Source organism: Polypterus senegalus, chromosome 18 (genome assembly GCF_016835505.1).
Source record: "Polypterus senegalus isolate Bchr_013 chromosome 18, ASM1683550v1, whole genome shotgun sequence".
NCBI lineage: Eukaryota > Metazoa > Chordata > Cladistia > Polypteriformes > Polypteridae > Polypterus > Polypterus senegalus.
In genome coordinates, this window is record NC_053171.1 from 20,880,799 (window position 1) to 20,900,789 (window position 19,991).

The 19,991-nt window shown below is 38.1% G+C and overlaps 1 protein-coding gene across 4 annotated transcripts in view; it reads right to left on the bottom strand.

The window, feature by feature from the left end:
* Window positions 1–11,544: 11,544 nt before the first annotated feature.
* The window catches only part of rps6ka5 (ribosomal protein S6 kinase, polypeptide 5), an 89,832-nt gene continuing 81,385 nt past the window's right edge, over window positions 11,545–19,991 (bottom strand). For all 4 annotated transcript variants that reach the window (XM_039741345.1, XM_039741347.1, XM_039741346.1 and 1 more), the window contains one exon: window positions 11,545–16,812. In XM_039741345.1, coding sequence (XP_039597279.1) covers window positions 16,570–16,812 — 243 coding nt within the window. In that variant the 3' untranslated portion in view covers window positions 11,545–16,569. The remainder of the gene's footprint in view (window positions 16,813–19,991) is intronic.

The following is a 19,991-nucleotide window of genomic DNA, read 5'->3' on the forward strand; positions in this document are numbered from 1 at the left end:
ATTTGGTGTTTCATAGTGATAATTAATCAAAGAACACCATTTTGGGGGTCTCCTTTCACTTTGACTTTCTATTGAGCAATGTCAACAAGGCCTAATTAAATCCAATATGACAAAATGTACAATAATAAAAATGAAAACTTCCAACTTGCACTTTAATGGATGGCATACAGGGACTAGCATCCTGAACAGGACTGAACAAGTAACCTTACCTAGTCAGGAGGCCAGTCCAATGGAAGGACCAGGGGAGATGAACACTGATGAATATTTTCTCCACCAATACACTGGATGGCAGCCTCCCTGGGTGAGGATTCCAACAAAGACACCCACAGGGCATGCTGGGACCTGTAGTCCCATGAGGCAGTCCTGTTGGGTTCACTGGGTCCCGCCAGGAGCAGCTGATGGAATTCACAATCCCTACTTTATGGAACTTCGGATTAACCTGGAAGTGCTTCCATCAGGGTGTGACCAAGCACTGGAAGTACTCTTGGGTCCAAGACAAAACAGACCGCTTGACCTCATCCAGGTGGGTGTGAAGGATGGCCAAACCTCGTCCAGAAGGAGAGGAGGAAAATAAAAGAAAGACAAAAAGACTTGTAGTGGTTTATGTAACTTTTGAAGCCTTAGTGCGAATAAACCTTTTATTTATAGAGACTTGTGTCTGGGCTTTGGAGTGCTGCAAAGCCCCCTGGTGGTCACAATACCTAAACGTCTTTGGAAACGGGCATGCCTAGAGATTATCATTGCCAATTCAGGGAGGATGTGCAAACTTACAGTGACAGGACATGAATTTAAAGCCAGAATCGTGGAGCTGCACAAATCACTTTAAACTGAATTTACTCTTAAAACAGAGCTCTTCTTAGAAGATTAGCACAAGGTACACACAGATTTTAAAATATAAAACAGAAAATTAATTAAAAAAACACACACACACACACACACTGAAAAGGTAACACATGTTTCTGCTACTAGTTAGGATAGCTTGCCCACTTATTTACCTCCAATTATCACAAAGTACTCCCAAAACTCAAATCCCATTTCCTTCTCTTCTTTTCTCCCTCTATACATACCCTGATCACTCGCTTCTTTCTACTAGCAAAGCCACTGCCCCCACTAACCTTTCAACACTCAACACCTTGAGTGATGTCCTTCTAAGACAGTACATGCTCTTCCGTGATTCTTTGACCTTTTTGTTGCCATCCATTCCTGCTTGCAATCACCTTAATTTCTAGGCTGCTGATCACAGTCATTATATAAAGAAAGTCATCAATACCCAGCATTCCACTGTGACAAAGTAATCACACTTTTCCCATAAACATTTCAATCAATTAGATTCAAGTGGTGTGTGTTCATCTTAAAACAGAAAGAAGGATAAGTAGGCTCACTAGCTGATACACAACATTTTTTACCATTCCTTTTATTTTCAATGCGGAAGATTCTGTAAAAAGGAAAAAGTTCAAGAATGACTTGTAGAATCATTCGGGAAGGTGCATGGACCTCTCTCCTCTGCTAAAGTCACTGTGTCATCTTGAGAAAAACAAAAAACAGAGGAATTCATGGGACAGGAAAAAGGAAAAAAAAACATTACTCGCTAAGATCATCAATGATATTTGTCTCAGGTTTTCCAAAAAACTCTCAAATGACCCTGAAAAATGTATGGACAGATATTTGATAAATGGTGTATGTGTTTGCTCCACAGTGTGAAAGCATAACAATATAAACCTCAGGCATGGTAGCTGGTGTTATCATAGTTTGGTTGCTTAAGGGCAGATAATTCAGCTTACACAACCAACATGGCTAACAAAGCCATGAGCAATGGGTCATAAAGTTGTAGAATTCCTTTAGACCCAATTAGGGATTGGATATTATGCTACAATTAACAAGTAGAAGCTTGCTGTTAACACCAGACAGGATAGGTTATCTGGAACTGCCTTAAAGACCTTAAACTTATGAAAGGTGACTGAAAGGTACGACACCACTCCATCCTAGTGCTCGCTCTGTGATGTTCGCAGCGCAGCTCAGCTCTTGGCCAATCATAAAGCAGAACATTTCTGACTACTTACAACACTGTTTTCATCTCAGTATGCAATAAGAAGACTTCCCAACACCCAGCAGACAGGGCGACTTCTCAAGATGACAGTGTAGCACTTCGGTGTGACATCAAGCCGATTTCTCTGCCACTTCTGAATACTACTGGATGACAATGGGCATTTAGTTACATTAAGATGTTGGTTGCCACTCTCTCCGTTAGCACTTACTGGAATGTATACCCGATGAACCCCCAAATACAAGAAGAAGCTTAGCCTGAACATAACTCTAGAACAGGGTTTAAAGCCTTATGATAACTGGGAGGTCAATAAATAAGAAAACCACCTGCCAGACAATCAGGAATTTCATTTTGTGTTGTAGCTCTTTTCCTTGTATTATTCTATGGCATTCTCTGCAGTATATTCAAAATTACAGAAAGCCACTAAAACCCTTTCTGAATAATTTTGCATCCTTCAGCAGTTGTACTTTGTTGAGAAACACTGGCTAATTCTGATTTGTTTCCCTTTACTTAGTTTCTGGCACCTTTTAACTACCATGGTCTTAGATGGCCAGTCGATGTCAATCCGATGTAATTAACCTACACAGATTAATAATAATAATAATACATTTTATTTAAATAGCACCTTTCCCATGCTCAAGGCGATTCACAGAGTCTCAAAGAAACAGCAGGTACAGTGCATCTGGAAAGTATTCACAGCGCATCACTTTTCCCACATTTTGTTATGTTACAGCCTTATTCCAACATGGATTAAATTCATTTTTTCCTCAGAATTCTACACACAACACCCCATAATGACAACGTGAAAAAAGTTTACTTGAGGTTTTTGCAAGTTTATTAAAAATAAAAAAACTGAGAAATCCCAGGTACATAAGTATTCACAGCCTTTGCTCGATACTTTGTCGATGCACCTTTGGCAGCAATTACAGCCTCAAGTCTTTCTGAATATGATGCCACAAGCTTGGCACACCTGTCCTTGGCCAGTTTCGCCCATTCCTCTTTGCAGCACCTCTCAAGCTCCATCAGGTTGGATGGGAAGCGTCGGTGCACAGCCATTTTAAGATCTATCCAGAGATGTTCGATCAGATTCAAGTCTGGGCTCTGGCTGGGCCACTCAAGGACATTCACAGAGTTGTCCTGAAGCCACTCTTTTGATCTCTTGGCTGTGTGCTTAGGGTCGTTGTCCTGCTGAAAGATGAACCATCGCCCCAGTCTGAGGTCAGGAGCGCTCTGAAGCAGGTTTTCATCCAGGATGTCTCTGTACATTGCTGCAGTCATCTTTCCCTTTATCCTGACTAGCCTCCCAGTTCCTGCCGCTGAAAAACATCCCCACAGCATGATGCTGCCATCACTATGCTTCACTGTAGGGATGGTATTGGCCTGGTGATGAGCGGTGCCTGGTTTCCTCCAAACGTGATGCCTGGCATTCACAACAAAGAGTTCAATCTTTGTCTCATCAGACCAGAGAATTTTGTTTCTCATGGTCTGAGAGTCCTTCAGGTGCCTTTTGGCAAACTCCAGGTGGGCTGCCAGGTGCCTTTTACTAAGGAGTGGCTTCCGTCTGGCCACTCTACCATACAGGCCTGATTGGTGGATTGCTGCAGAGATGGTTGTCCTTCTGGAAGGTTCTCCTCTTTCCACAGAGGACCTCTGGAGATCTGACAGAGTGACCATCGGGTTCTTGGTCACCTCCCTGACGAAGGCCCTTCTTCCATGATCGCTCAGTTTAGATGGCCAGCCAGCTCTAGGAAGAGTCCTGGTGGTGTCGAACTTCTTCCACATTTACGGATGATGGAGGCCACTGTCCTTATTGTGACCTTCAAAGCAGCAGAAATTTTTCTGTAACCTTCCCCAGATTTGTGCCTCGAGACAATCCTGTCTCGGAGGTATACAGACAATTCCTTTGACTTCATGCTTGGTTTGTGCTCTGATATGAACTGTCAACTGTGGGACCTTATATGGACAGGTGTGTGCCTTTCCAAATCCTGTCCAATCAACTGAATTGACCACAGGTGGACTCCAATCAAGCTGCAGAAACATCTCAAGGATGATCAGGGGAAACAGGATGCACCTGAGCTCAATTTGGAGCTTCATGGCAAAGGCTGTGAATACTTATGCACATGTGCTTTCTCAATATTTTTATTTTTAATAAATTTGCAAAAACCTCAAGTAAACTTTTTTCACGTTGTCATTATGGGGTATTGTGTGTAGAATTCTGAGGAAAAAAATGCATTTAATCCATTTTGGAATAAGGCTGTAACATAACAAAATGTGGAAAAAGTGATGCAATGTGAATACCTTCCAGAGGCACTGTATATGTAACATTGGATACAAATGCTTCCTGAATAGAACACTAAATCAGATACATACAGGATATACAAAGCATTAAATAGAATAAAGACATTAAACAAGAGTAAAATACTAAATTCAATACTAAAAGAAAAGCCTTGCAATAACATTATTTGTGATACAACACACACACACACACACATATATATATAATACTGAGCATCTGGACAGAGAGGAATGTCAGGTTAAGTTAAAAACCTTCCTGAATAAATGAGTCTTAACTTGTTTTTTAAAACAATGAATTGACTCAGCTTAGCTGATATGATTAATTTACGGAGGTCATTCCAAAGTGTGGTTGCTGAAGGTCCTGTCACCCATATAGAGTGCAGGTTAGTGTAGGGCACAACAAAATTGCCACAATCAGATTAGTGGATCCTTCAGCAGTCACCTCTACACGTTGCAGAATGACATCAAAGTTTCTGCCTCACAACTGCCAACTGTTCCAGAATAAGATAATTGAAAACAATATAAACACTCCAGACATGCAAACTATTTTGGTAAATAAGATTACCTTAGATATGTCACAATGGCCCACTAGGTAGACTAGGTAGTTTAAAGAAATGTTGTCAGGTCGACTTATGACTCTTAATAGTCCAGCTATGCATGAGAATGCAGGATTGTATCCAGTGATGAACCTTTATCCTGTCCAGGGCTAATTCCTGCCTTGGCCGCATTGCTACAATAATAAGCTCCAACTTCCTGTGACCTTGTGTTGAGGAAGAATGATTAAGGAAAACCATGGATAGACAGAATTGGCCAATTAAAAAAAAAATTAGTTGCAGTAAAATCGAGAAGATAGTTGTGATGTTCCCTTACCTTTCCTTGCTATGAATCCTTCTTTGGTTGATGACCAGATCTTAATTAGCACTTCCATTCCATTCCAAAATGGCATACATTTTAACTCAGTTCTTATATAAGAGCATACAATATGCAGAATCTTCCCCGTACTTCGCTGCATCCTATTTCATCCTTATCGGTGTACATCTTCTAGGCCCAAATACACAGAAACCCTCCAAAGACGATTTCCCAGTCATGCTTCAAGTGATGAGAAGATTTTTTAGGATGCTATATTTATCACATTTTAATATACTGATCAAAATAATAAAAAAAACATAAGAAGCAAACCTTTCTTGAGCCTCAAGCCCTTAAATTTATTTAAAATGATGTAACACACTTCTTTTAATGTCAGGCAATATGCAAACACAACATTGTTTAAACATTTTCAATTTACAAAGAAAGCAAACATTATTCACCAAGTTGATGCAACTTAGCTAGTAACCCATGCCCCCCAAACCACAACATCAGCTCTGAAGAAATACAGACAAAACCAATACATATCTCTCAACAATAATCACAAAATAGGGTTTTCTTGATAAATATCTGTTTGTCTCTTATTACATTAAATAAATAATCTTTAGGTATAAAATCCTTAAGTGATCCCTCACCTCTGAATAGTACTTTTAATATATTTCATATGGCTTTTGTGCTATTTACAGCATCAACAGAAAACTTTGGCTTGTAGTATTGTTTAGCCCCAAATTGCCAAAGTTGAATAATCCACAAATAAGTTAACACTTGTAATATTCTAGTCCCGCTAGAAAAATGAACAAATGACATCATTATTCTGCATAAATAACATGGTTAAAACATCCACAGTGTAGACAAATCACAAAAACATGGAAGAAACTATTGTCTCCTTGCCTCAAGCAGGCAGTTTTGGTCTTGTGCCCCCTTTGCCAGGATGGGTTGAGCAAACAGTAAACACTGGACAGAATGTTAAATAGGATGTGTGAAGCATGGCCAAGTGGGTGAACTGTTGTCACTTGATGTGTTTCGAATCATGACAAGAATTACCAATATCCACTCACTACATGCTTACTTACTGGAGGCAACTCAAGCAGTCTTAGAGAGGACATGCCATCTGACAGAAATAAACTAAAGGTACAGAGGAGTTACTATGCAGGTTTTCTGTGCTTTTGAGGAGATTGGACATCTTGATTGCAACTATTTGTGGAACGCGCAGGGAGAAGTAGCTTAATGAGAAAGAAACATCCATCTGTACTGTTTGAAATGTAAAGGCATGGATGGATCATGAAGTAGATTTCATTCATTTAAAGAGGGAGCAAGCATAAAAAAAAAAATAAAAAAAAATATTTATATAAGGCAGTGAATACCACTACAATTGGCTCTCTTAAAATATACAGTACATTACAGCAAGTACTAATACTCGACTACAATGGTATAATAATACACAAGGTGTATTGTAAAAATAATTTCTGAACCTTCCAGTCTCATAAATTTACAATAACTAGCTGCGATATGCCAAAGGCTGCTCTTTTCCGTTTCCGCCAAGCTTATAAACAGAGACCCATTCTGCAGACTAACCCTTTTCTTAATTGGGCTTCTTTAATTTCCAAAAATGGATATAAGGAGATGGATACGAAATAACAAACTCGTCTTAGAGGCCTACAGCATCTAAAGTTGCTCTTCAATGAAAAGAGAGAAAGTGTCTGGGAGCATGCACTGATACAGTGTGTTGCCGCACCCACCACACAATGAACCACCTCAGGATCCCAAATTAGGACCAAGAAAAGCTGCTTTATAAAAATACTACTTCCTTAATCAGGCTCCCCATTTCCTTAGTTCTACATACTTAGCACTAAATTAATTTCACAAAGATATGCTCTCATGGGGGTACTGAATTGGCTTACTGCTTAACACTAATGTTGTGTCATCGAGCCAGAATCCTGAGTTTGAACTCCAGCACTGTCTGTTTTAACACACTCTGTATGGATTTCCTCCATAAGCTCCAATTTCCTCTCACATGCTCATGACATGTTGGGTTACACTGAGACAACTATATATTGCCCTGTTATTGCCGTGTGAATGAGAATGCCTTCAAAAGAACAGGTTCCCTATTGAAGGTTGCTTTCCTTCTTGCATTTAAGGTTGCCAACTCTGCATTGAATCTGATTACAAAATGCACAAATAGATTTAAAAATCATTAATACTTCAGCAGAGGGAACATAGTACGACTACCTGATCAGAAATGACATAATAAATATACACGCATACACATGCACAGAGAGCAAGGTAAAACCGGAGTCCAATTAGTATGTGTATATATACTTGGCCAATAAAGCTGATTCTGATGATTCTGATAAATAACAGCATCAAAGTATCTCAGTCCAGTTCATGTTGGACTACAGCCAGTCTCAGCAAAATTGGAATAGACAGGAACAGGGTGCCAGTCTACTATAAGGTCTATTCATGCATAGTCACACTCAGAAAGGACCAGTTTTGAATGGCAAATAAAACTTACATGCATCTCTTTGGGAATGGGAGAGAAAAACAGGAGTAGCTGGAGAATAACCCAACCATACAGGTTTAAAGTCTTAAAAAGGTAGAGATATTTTTAAAATGGAGACTAGGAGAATTAAGGTAATTCACAAAATGAGCAAAGGACAAAACTGTGAATCTTTCCTATCCGTCCTTGCAGCCAAAGCACTAAGCAAAGATGCACTCAAAATACCACTACACAAATTCTGAAACCAAGATGACTATAACTAATACAGACACTCTTAAAGTGTTTAGGTTATTACCAAATCATGGATAATTAGGAAGTGCATGACCCCTGGCTTTTGTACCACCTATTCAGCGACATCAAGGGTCATGACAGCTGGTTGTCCTGCATAAAAATGCGTACACCAGCTAAGTACTGGAGGTGCCCACAGGAAACAAAATGGCATCGCAATATTACGGCAAATATTTTTTAACACTTTTTAATGTGTGCCTTTAGTGCAAAAAAAACTTATACATGAATTCTCCATATTCTAACCCCCAAAAAAGACTCAACAAAATAAAAAAAAAAACAGAATCACAACACCATGGGGAAAATATGTAAACTTCACCAGGTATAGACTTTAAAACACAAGATTCCAGGATCTGTGAGACAGAAAAGTAACCACTGAGTTACCATGCAATGCCTGAATGAAAATGTATTACTCAACTATGTTGAAAGAGTTTGAGAAAACCCTCCTGCAATTGGACCCTAAAGTGAACTAAGCAGGTTTCAGAATGCTGTTATAATAATTTGAGAGGATAACTCATGAACAGCCGAGACAATATATTCACAGCAGATAAGGATGCCATGTCTTCTACACCCATGTCTGTATTTTAGCAACTAGTCTCATACAGTAAAACTGCCCTAATTTCCGGGTGTTCATAAGATATGTAATGTTACTTCATAAGGTAGAAGTACATAATAAACAACAAAAAAAAAAACTGAAATATTAAAAATGTGGACTTCGATTTAAATGTTTAAAATCTGAATGTTTGTGATTATAATTTTACACCCTTTGCTACAGGTCCATTCAGTGCTAGATCCCAAGTAAAAGATCAAAAATCAAAAATAACATCATACTTATAGTCACTGACCTTGAAAGAGTCTAAAACAATACCTCACATGAATATGTTTCAAATATGTCATTTTTAACCTTCTGTGAGTGGCTCTTAGAGGGCTACAACCCCAGGTAAAGAATCAAATATCCAAAATATATTTGTGATCTGCAACCACAAAATAGTATAAAATGACACTCCACATACCTATATTACCAATCCCCCCTTTTTCTTTTTTTTTGAAGTTTTATGAAAAGAAGTAGCTTTGAGCTCTTGTATCCCATTAGGGTGTGAACCCCTGGGGTTGGATGATGTGGCATGAACAACTTCAAGTCCTGATTATTCTGGCTGAAATCACCTTCTGGTTTACTCTTTATCAGAAGGGTGTAATTTCCTGCAAAAATATGGTCCTAAAAAGTATTATGTTTAAGGTCTAGAAGGACAAAAACAACGGGAGAATCGTAACTTAACGTCTTGCATAACTAGACATCATGAGTGAAACGACATATTATATATGGAAATTCTCTTGCACAGATGAGTTAGGAGGCACGTGACAAAAAAAAAAAAAAGCTGAAGTGATTTTAAAGCGTTCATAATTAATTCTAATGAAATACAATTAAATATTTATCTCTGTAAGAGCACTGCTGAGACAGAAAAAAAACCTATGTGCAAAAGTAAAATTGTAAAGAAATGTCCAATTTACACTTTAAAACATATTTCAGAAACTGTGATTTAAGGGAGGATTTCAATTAAAAGTTGCATTAGCTTCATTTTAAAAATTCAGTGAGAAAAGAATAAATCCTTGAGACCACAACCCTAAGGAGTGCACACAGTTACAATTACTCCAAACAGTTTTGTGAGCACTTTCACAAAAAATGTGTTAATAAGAAGGGTGCAACTAGCTTTAATGAGGTAATGAACCAGTCTGGAAACAAAACTGTTGACGCAAGCTAAAATCCTAGGCTATAGTGTAAACGTGGCCAATCTACCCAAGATGCATCACCCAGAAAATACAATCCTACCTCTGATTTTTTTTTTTCCTCCTTCTCCATTTATTTCAAACATATCAACAATGAAATCAACCTCAAATGACTACAAACTTTTTATATATATCAGACCAGGTGGTTCAGGAGGATGGTCACGTGACACACCTCTCTCAAGTCTTTATGTACTGTACATGCAGCATTTCCTGTGGTATCATTTGCTGAATAGGCTTGTGGCAACTGGTCAACACTTTTAAACTGTCCTGCTTTTTCCAGGCCTAAACTGCAAGAAGCAACACCAGATAAAACACAACATGTTTTCTGTGTACACAGCAAGCATTCAGCTAAGCTCACTTTTAAAGAGTCACAAGCCAGGATGGTGAGGTCTAGTGAAAGATTTTCCCATCCATTCACCACACTGAAAATCACTAATAATTCACATGGTTTCTCATTAAAAGCTACCGTGCAAGGCTGTAGAAATGACGTATAAACTGTAAACTGAAGTGAGCTCATGCCGGACAGCAGCCAGTGTCTTAAAGTATGGTTTGGGGTGTTACCATCCATATTGGCATGAAATAAGGTAATTGGGAAGCTATTTAATTTGATTTTTATATCTGCTGACCAGCAAGTTGATTTGTCTTAAATCCCACAAGGCTTAACCAAAAAGGCAGATGCATCAAGTGACTTCCATCACCTCTCTGATATATAACCTCCCAAACCCACTGTTAAAAGAGCACGGGAAGGTTTTATGCTTAGCTTAAAGACAGTCCTTTTAAAGGGGTTCACAGCTGGTCTCACGGGAGCAGCAGCAGCATCATAGTAGTAACAACTGATGAAAAACATCACAGGAATGATATCACTAAGTGTTCTCTAAAGCCCAGGACTTGGCCCTGTGAATACCAATAAAATTAGCTCTTTAACTAAAAGCAGCTCAGGTAAATGCAAGAAAACCAAGAAAAATATGAAGAGGAAGAGTACTCAATAGGGATGGGCAGATCAATACTAAATATCGATGTTTTAAATTAAACATTGATTTTCCCACTAAAAGTATCGATATTACACATATTCAATAATATGCAAGTTTATTAGAAATTATTTTTGAAAAGCATTCGAAGGTGAAAACATGATTAAATCAAACATGTAATATTGCGTAAAACAGGAGCTGCTTTTTCTTCTTGTTTATCATCGCCCTACATTCACACTGGCAGTGCTGCAGTCCATCAGCCAAAGCAGTGGAGCTGTGTATGTGAGGCAACGGCAGAAAGAAAGTAAAGCGTTGTTTGGAATTATTTGACTCCAAGGAGTAAACAATAATGAAGCAAAATGTGATACTTGTCAGAAGACTGTACGTTATTGCGGGAACACCAGAAACCTAGTTAAACATATAAAAGTCATGCTGCCAAACACACAGAGTTACAACGGAGGCAATCATAAGAGAGCACAGACACTCAGGATGCATTCTACTGTTAAAGAAGCCTTCCATAAAGGCAGGCAGAACTCAGGCAATGTTAGTATTGTAACCTGATGTAAGATTTTTGTAATTGTTTGAATAGAAAATAATCAATGTCTGTTTTAAGGGAGTATTATATTACATTTATAGCATGATGAATAGACATACTTAGAAAACATTTTCAAACTTAATATAATTATTATGTCCATTTTGCATGTATATATATATATATATATATATATATATATATATATATATATATATATATATATATATATATATATATATATATAAAAATAACCAATATCTTTAAATCCCACTCCTTAGCATTAGACTAGAGTTTCATTCGGGCTGTAAAAACAATGCTAAAAGCAGCAGTCTCGAGCATTAGCCGGGCAACAGTATAGACACGTTTTCTTCTCTCACCTGCAGGCATGCCTAGTAATAATAGCATCTCGTTGAAAATGTTTTTTAGAAGCCCAAGTATTACACTCTCTTGACGGTGATACGAGTAGTGATGTTGAGGAGCCTCTCATCAGCAGTGAAGACGAAGTGAATCTGTCTTCAGTCAGTGAATTGGAAATGGACAGTAAAACCGAAATTGAGTCTCATGTATCTGAAAGTAATGCTTGCTCGGTATTTGCATTATTACTGTAATTTGTACACTTCTGACTGTGTACTTTTAGTGTTTTGCACATTTGACAGTGAATAAAATCATTTTTTGAGCCAAAAAACGCAACAATTTTAATGTTTTTTTCACGAAAAACTGTAATGCTAATGGTTGTTGTTGTTCCACAGATTGTTTACAAAAATTGAACATGTTTAATAATTTCAGTTAATAAACAATCAAAGTCGTCCGATCTTTGGCACTATATGTAATAGTCTTCTAATGCAAAGTTTGTAAGATGTGACTTTTTGATGACCACAAATACTGTAACTTTTTACAGAATATTAACCATTCTTCCAAGACAACACTCTGGCGGCAACAGTATTGCGATCAGTATCAGTAATGCTGGCCTCAGTATCACCTGGTATAGGATCGAAAAGAAAACGAGCTGTATCACCCATCACTAGTACTCAGCAATCAAAACAGAATGGAATACGTCTGTGCTACAATGAGAAGCTGCATTTGGCATCGTTCAACTACCAAAAACAAGTAGTAATTAAAAAACCTTAGTTATTTATTTTAGTGGTACCTAATCTTTGGCCATATGAATATTTAATTAAAATGAAAAACACTCTATTGGATAAGAAGTCCAACAAAATGATGATAAAACATGAACTGAGAAGGTTTAACAAGTACCCAACATCCCAAGTCCTTTATATGTGTCCTTGAAACTCAGAACAGACAGAATTTTTGAGGCACATTCCACATAGCTGGCTGCATTTTCTCGAAGAGGTATACAACCCTTGCCTCAGAAAACTGTTGCCCACAAGATTTTCAAAAATTCAAACATTTTTGGCACACATTTAAAAAAGAAAACTACTTCAGTGCTCTGGGAGGGAACAACCGTATGACCCTGGAATTCTTTATCAGTGAGTGAATGGCTGTGGCAAACTCATGCATGTCTGAAGGCTCTGTTTACAAATGTATTCTCTGCTAAATGATGGTCTGCTAAGAGAAAACAAAGATAAGAGAGTTTCGAGGCCAGTGCACCTATCTTTAAAAAGGCCCCTTATTCCAACAAAATCAAGGATTCAGATTAAAGAGAAATAAAACAGAAGGTCAGAAAACTGCACTAGGATGAAAACAGCAATTTAGGGGCACAAACACTGCTCTCTCATAGTTAATTTATTTTGCAATGGTCATTACATTGCCGGCTAGTCTTTTGTCCTTGTGTTAGTATAACATTATGTAAAAGATGACAGTCTCACAGAATTCTGTGTGAGAAATGCAAGCATGATATTCCCAAGTGAAGAGATTTGTACCCATCTGCTTTCGGTTGCATTTTCTTATCAATGTCATAGAGTCACTAATACACTGAGATGTCCTTCCAAACTTTGCAACCTCTTTCCTTAAGTGCTAATTGTTGACGGAAACCTGCCTTCAGAGAATAATAATAAAAATACCAACTACCTTCTTTTATGTGCAATAGGCAGAAAAGAAGGATTTCCAATTTAACTGGGAATTTCAGCAGCTCTACTGGAACTGGCCAATGATTTCAGCTCAAATGCTTTAATTTTCACTATAAACATGAGGAAGGGAAAACATGATTACCGAATTTTGGTGAACTGAATGTGTAAAAGGAGTTTATCTTGAATTGCCTCCTTCATATATACAACCCTGGATATTCCCGATTTAACAATCACAAAAAATGGGAATCACTGGGATTCACTTGTTTGTATTATTGGGATGATTTTTTAAGTTGACAACAGTTACATAAAAGATGGTGCAAGAAAAAGTGAAAACTTGCACTAAATGTTAGCAAAAAAACAGTATTAAGTTGCTTTTCATCCTATCGGACAATTTTTCACATGAACAAAAGCATGTTGTAGATATAAAACAAGTATGACAAACTGAAAAAGAGCATTATACTTAATATAAAGCAGTGTATACTATTGTATCTTTATCTTTTCTGAACGCTGCCTAAAGCCCAGCCTCCATTAAACTGCTGCTGTCATATGCACAACTTTCTTCACACGAACCAAAGAGTCAGATTTCCTCCTACAAGGTTCTGACCCAGAAAAGTGCCACGTCAAGTTTGTCTCTACACTACATGACCTTGGCACAGCAGTCTACCTGTAAATACGTGGGGTGGCTAAGTGTGAAAGACGTCCTCAAACATATGATACACTTGCTCAGTTTTTTTCAGTGTTGGTGGGCACTTAGAAGCTTTCTCTGCAGGCAGAACTTTCACATTTTTAATTTCTTTTAAATCTATTGGTCTTTACTCCACTGTAAAAAAAAAATCAATTTGACAGTCCAAACGACTATTGGTGAACTGTACCCTGCTCTCACAATTCAGCCCACAAAAATGTAAGCAACAGTTCTTCTTTGGCTCAAGTCTCGTGGCTTTGCCAAAGTTACAATAAAATTAATAGTAAACAAATGAGTGTTAGGATAATAATCCTATTCAACATCATTTACACACTCTAAATATAGGAGAGTTCTGTGAAAGAAAAAGTTAATTTAGCATGTAATTTTGTCACATATTAAAAAGAGATGCAGCTTTGGTACAATAACATACACGTTCAAGCTCTTTAACAGGCACAGCGCCAGTTTTTCTGCTTCTACTGCATCTGAATGTTAAATATATTCAGGTACAACTTGAAAATATACAAGTATCAAATAAAATATTTTTAGTCAAACTTTACAAAACATTGACTATACACTTAACAAATGCACACACACATACCTCTGAGATCTTGTTATACATCATCTGCAAATGTCCACTGTGTTTTTACACTTAGAAGTTTGGCATTGTGTTGTCACGGACACCTCATATACTCTCACTGTAGAATATACGTTACATACAAAATACAAATTTGCAGCCCTTGTTGAAATTCAGGACAAATACTGATCAACAAAGAAATTACAAGACAGAATACAAAAATACAAAAGATTTTAGCACAAAGGACTACAATGCACATTTTAGTTAATAAGCAATATATGCAATGAATATGGCACATTGTGCTTGTGGGGCGCAGCTAAACTAATGTACAGCTGGGAGAAATACACTGTATTAACTTCAGTTTTCTAGGGATGATGAAATCATTCCCTCACCTTCAAAATGTCTACAGTTGGTATTTTTTATTTTCGACAAATTGTATCTCATGCATAAAATTGGTCCTGTATTCACTAGAAAATGGCACAGCTGCTACAATATAATAAACAGTCAAATATGTAAATAACAATGGCGGAACAAGGGTATTCCCTCAGTTTTGCTGTTCAAGACATGACACTACAGGCAAACTGCAAGTTCTTATAAAATTATCTCATAAATGCCATCTGAAAAGTAGTTAGACTGGGTTCCGTTCTGATCACATCATGTTATATGCTTGGCATCCTAGCAAGCAATGGCTGGAGATACAAAGCCTCATTTCACAATCGGTACTTTCTGCACATGAGCAAGATGCTGTGTCTAAATCCTTCCACCAATTATATATGCAGAGTGCTCTAATCAGAGATTTCAGAATGTAACCGAATCTGACAAGTGCGCAAGTAGGACATAGTTAAGTAGGAAGTAGACATGCAGTGGGAGAAAACTGTACAAGTCTAATATGAAAGCATGGTAACACATTTAAACGTCTTTGCCAAAGCACCAAACTAAGAGCTTCTAAATCAACAAATCATCTGTAGTTACTCCTCCTAGTCACCAACACCAATGCATCTACATTCTTATGCAGAGTCCAGCTCTGAGCACAGTATTCAAAAAGTACCTTGCATCTTGCTTAAGAGGAAAGAGTGTAAAGTTAAAGCAGAAGCAGAAATTTAGATATATGTATATGTGTGCGTGTGCGTGTGTGTGTGTGTGTGTGTGTGTGTGTGTGTGTGTGTGTGTGAAAAAATGTGGCCTCAAGGCCTGGTCCATTATTACATAAAATCAATTTAAAAATCAGTTACCTTAATTTGTTTCCAAGTCTCTCACATCTAAAACTTACATAACATTTCACACTTGTCTCTGCCAGTGTCTTCTCTTTCTTTCATTGCATCTCTGATATACTTTGATTATGAAATGCCTTTGTTTTCAAGCAGGCAGAAAGTACGTCGCCAGAAATGTCAGTGTCCCTGAATCAAGTCACATTCTCCTCTTTTTAGAAAGATGTTCATAAAAATATCTCACTCGTGAGTAAATTAAGAGTTAGGCTCTCAATCTTAGCGAGCCTGTTTCTACCATGAGTTGGAAATTAGTTTGCCTGCTGGCCAGATCCTTGTGAAGAGTATAAAAAGAACTGTAACCAGATATGCTTAATAATCAAATCCTGTTAAAGATTGAAATATAAAGAGGGATGTTAATATTCAGGACAATCCAGCAGAAGAAAACAAGTGTGACCTCAAATAAATAACAATTAGAAACTACTCATTTTGTTAATGCTGGGAGTTTCAAATACAAAAATATCAAAACAAGCTCTTTAAAAACCATGAATTTCACACAGTTCCTTTTTGCCTCCTTGGCAGGTTGTACTGTGTTAGAACCAAGAGTTCTCTCCTAGTAAAGATCATAAATATGATGGAGTAAGAAATAGAAAAGACATTGGCCTCTTCAGCAGTGCAAGGAGCCATGGGCCAAGCCCTTAACTAGTGTTTCATGGCATAGCCACTATCTTAACTATTGCTAAGCATACTGGAAGATGACCACAGCACTTTTCACTCTCACTTGGAGAGTTGTAAGATGTCCCAAAGCTCACTGTGCAAACTGGAAGATGGTGTCCGCTTCGTTATTGCTCTCATTTTGGAGATTTGGCTGTAGCGTCTTGGAGGGGGATGCCTTGCCTAGTGAATGTGAGGAGGAAGAGTGTGAGCTCTCACTGGAACTGCTCCGGGTTTCTGTGCTTGTGCTGGTCTTCTTCATCTTCCTTCTCTTGGCCAAGGGTGCCTTGTCTACATTCTGGAGGCAGAACCCCTCCCGCTTGCATTTGTTGAATGCCTATAACATAGTTAAACAGCATGGTGAGAGGTGTGGTTTATTTCAAAATGGATTTTAACATGCTTGCTTCTAACACATAAGCATAACAAAATTCTTGGTCTTGCAAAGAGGCATGCAAACACAGACTGTTGAGGAAACATTGTATCTCTTTAGCCATCACTTTCCATCTGCACATAAACACCAGAGGCGACACAGTGGCTAATGCTATGCCTCACTGATGCAGAACCCTGTGTTTAAATCCCTTGCCCGATAATAGTCTGTATGGAGTCTGCATAATCTCATTCAGACCGTGTGGGTTTATCTGGACAGTCTGGTTTTCTTCTCACATTCCACAGATGTTCATGTCAGGATAATTAGTCCCGTATAAGTGTGAGCTTGAGTGTGCACATGAGTGGGCCACCCTGTGCCTTACGCTGCGGGCAGTCACTTGCCCTGCCTACATCCCTTAACTAGATAAGGTTTTAAAATGAATGAATGAATGACTAACCTCCTTAAAGCCTGACTTTCAGTCTTTGAAGCTTGTTATTCAGTCTTCTTCCTAATTAATAAAAGTTTACTTTTTGTTGCTTCCCTCTACATTTGGAAGTGTTTAGAGAAATCATGCTGAATTCTTGTCTAGACCTTTAAACTTAATAGTTATAAACCAGATATCATCATGTTCTAAATGATATTGTAATGTAAATGTTATAGGTGTTAAAATTCAGAATACAGGTAATCCTCCACCCCAGTTTTTGACGAATCTATATAATAAAAGCCCAGCACGGTGTCCGTGTCCGCGTTCCTTTTGGCTGTATAGCCGCCCCGTAGAAAAGCCCCAGTCCGTCCCCTCTCAGAATTCCTGCTTACCCCCCTCCGTTCTTTCCCCTTTGCTTTTATTTTTCCTGTTCCCAAAAATATTTTCAAAACAAAAGTAAAGAAATAGACAGAGCGTCACATTATTTAATAGGCAGAGGGGAGAAGAAGTTAATCAATAAAATGAAATAAAAAAATCCCGAAAGAAACAGAAACCACAACCTACCCTTACAGTGTCCACTGCGCTTCTGGCGTTACAGCCAAACACGTGGTGTATGCAGGTTATGAGGTGTGACGCTAATTAACGCCCATACTACAACAGATTATATTGTTCATATACTATTAACTATTTACAGGGATCAACTCTTTTAGGGAAGTTCACAACAAAAAAAAAAAATGAAATTATAAATAACGTGCACTTGAGTATTTCGAGCCCCAAGTCTGAGTCGGATGGTTCCCCTGGTCACCAATTTGTGTGTTTCACTATGCCCACTATGCTTTTCCGTCTTCAGGTACCCATGTGCACTTGTACGGAGGAGACCTTATGGAACAATGCCGAAACAAAACGTAACTAAACCTGCTGCTGCGAGAGTGGACACATTACAGCGTGATCCGAAGCAAAAGGCAAAGCGTGACAGTCACTCGCAAAAAACGGACACTCAGCATTCACACAGATTAGCTCAACGACGCGTCTCTGCCACACAACGAAAGGCAACTGAAACCCCTACAGAGAGCAGATAGATTATGCCGTGATCGCGAAAGAAAGAGGCAAAAGCGTGCCAATGAGACACCCGACGAGAGGTCCTTACGATTGCAAAACAACCGTAATATACAGAAACGTACGGTCTTGCAAGAAATTCCGAGTGAACGCTTTCAAACTGACACTCACCACTCACAGACATAAATGTGGTGCGATGAAGGACCCAGTTCACGACTGGCAGCCGCGTTTAAACAGAGAGTCCTTCAACTGTGGTCATCCAACGCGCAGCGTAGTGAGCGCCAAGTTGCTAGTACCAATATAAATTTTAACTATTTTAATATTCTTTATTCAACAAATGCCATCTACCAATACAAATGAACTTCAATGGAGAAAATGAAGCCTGGGATAAGGTTTGTAAGTTCACCTATTGGGAGCTACTTTAATAGCAGTAGTTGTCAGAGGCTCTATTTAAAACACAGTTGCAATAATTCTGCTGAGAAAGAGCAAGAGCTTGAACAATCAATTGCACAACACAGGTAGAGAGAATGATCAAAACCAATGAATGGCTGTGAAGGGGAACACAAACGTAGTGGGTCAATGCGGAAATGTGTTCTTTGAAAGACAGGACAGAGGGTCAAACTATGATTTCTGATATTATTCGATGACGAGGATGTTGTTATGAAATACAATGCTTAGAGGAAGATCTGAGATGGTGAAGCAAAAAACGAATACAAGATAACAGATTTGGAAATGCACAATTTAAAATGATGTTGCCCATTCAGCACAGTTTTCCAAATCCCCTATGCCATATCATCATGTTAAGGCAGTTTGAGAGATGGACTGAAACCTGTAGACTGAAAGAAGGAAATAAAAGGAAACTGACTTGCATCACCAACGTAGTAGTAGGACAAGACATAAGAAAACAATAAAAACATGCATACAGAACAAATTAAAATAAAAGAGGAAACATCACTGATTCCTTTGGCACACATGTGAAAAGCTTCTAAAAGGAGAGATGACACACTATGCCATAAGATACAGAAGGACCTGTCAGAAACATAGGATTTGCACCAGTTCAGCACTGAACCTGTGATCCCAAGACATTAAATGAATAAACAAGTGGAGGAAGGATAACTGTATACTATATCAAAAACTGATGAAATGTTGTGACGGATAAGGACCGATCCAACAATACTGGATTTTAACTCATTTACAAAAGTCATTTATACTATGTATAAACGTTTTCTTTCCTTTTAGAAATTCTGGTATGTATTCATGGGAGGAGGTAGTTGTTGGTGTTTACTATAATGTTCATTTATTTATTTTATTGAGCTTTTCTAAAAATGTGAATTTCCCTCTTGGGGCAAATAAAGTGTATGTATGTATGTATGTATCTACCTACCTATAGGCCAATAATAACTAACTGTCATTGGGTAAAACAAATAAAGAGCTAGCAAAGTACTCAGCATAAATGGGCAAGCTTGCAGCCAGGCATGGCCAATAGTTTGTCTCTTACATTGCAAACTTTCTATGTAAGTGTATAAGTGACAGAATTTGTTCTAATAGAAGTGGACCAGTATATACATTTTAGAAATTTTGTTAGAATCAACCTGTCCAGATGTCTGCACTTTTTCTACTGTATACAGTATCTATCCCTTAGTATATGTTATTCTCATTTGTTTGACTG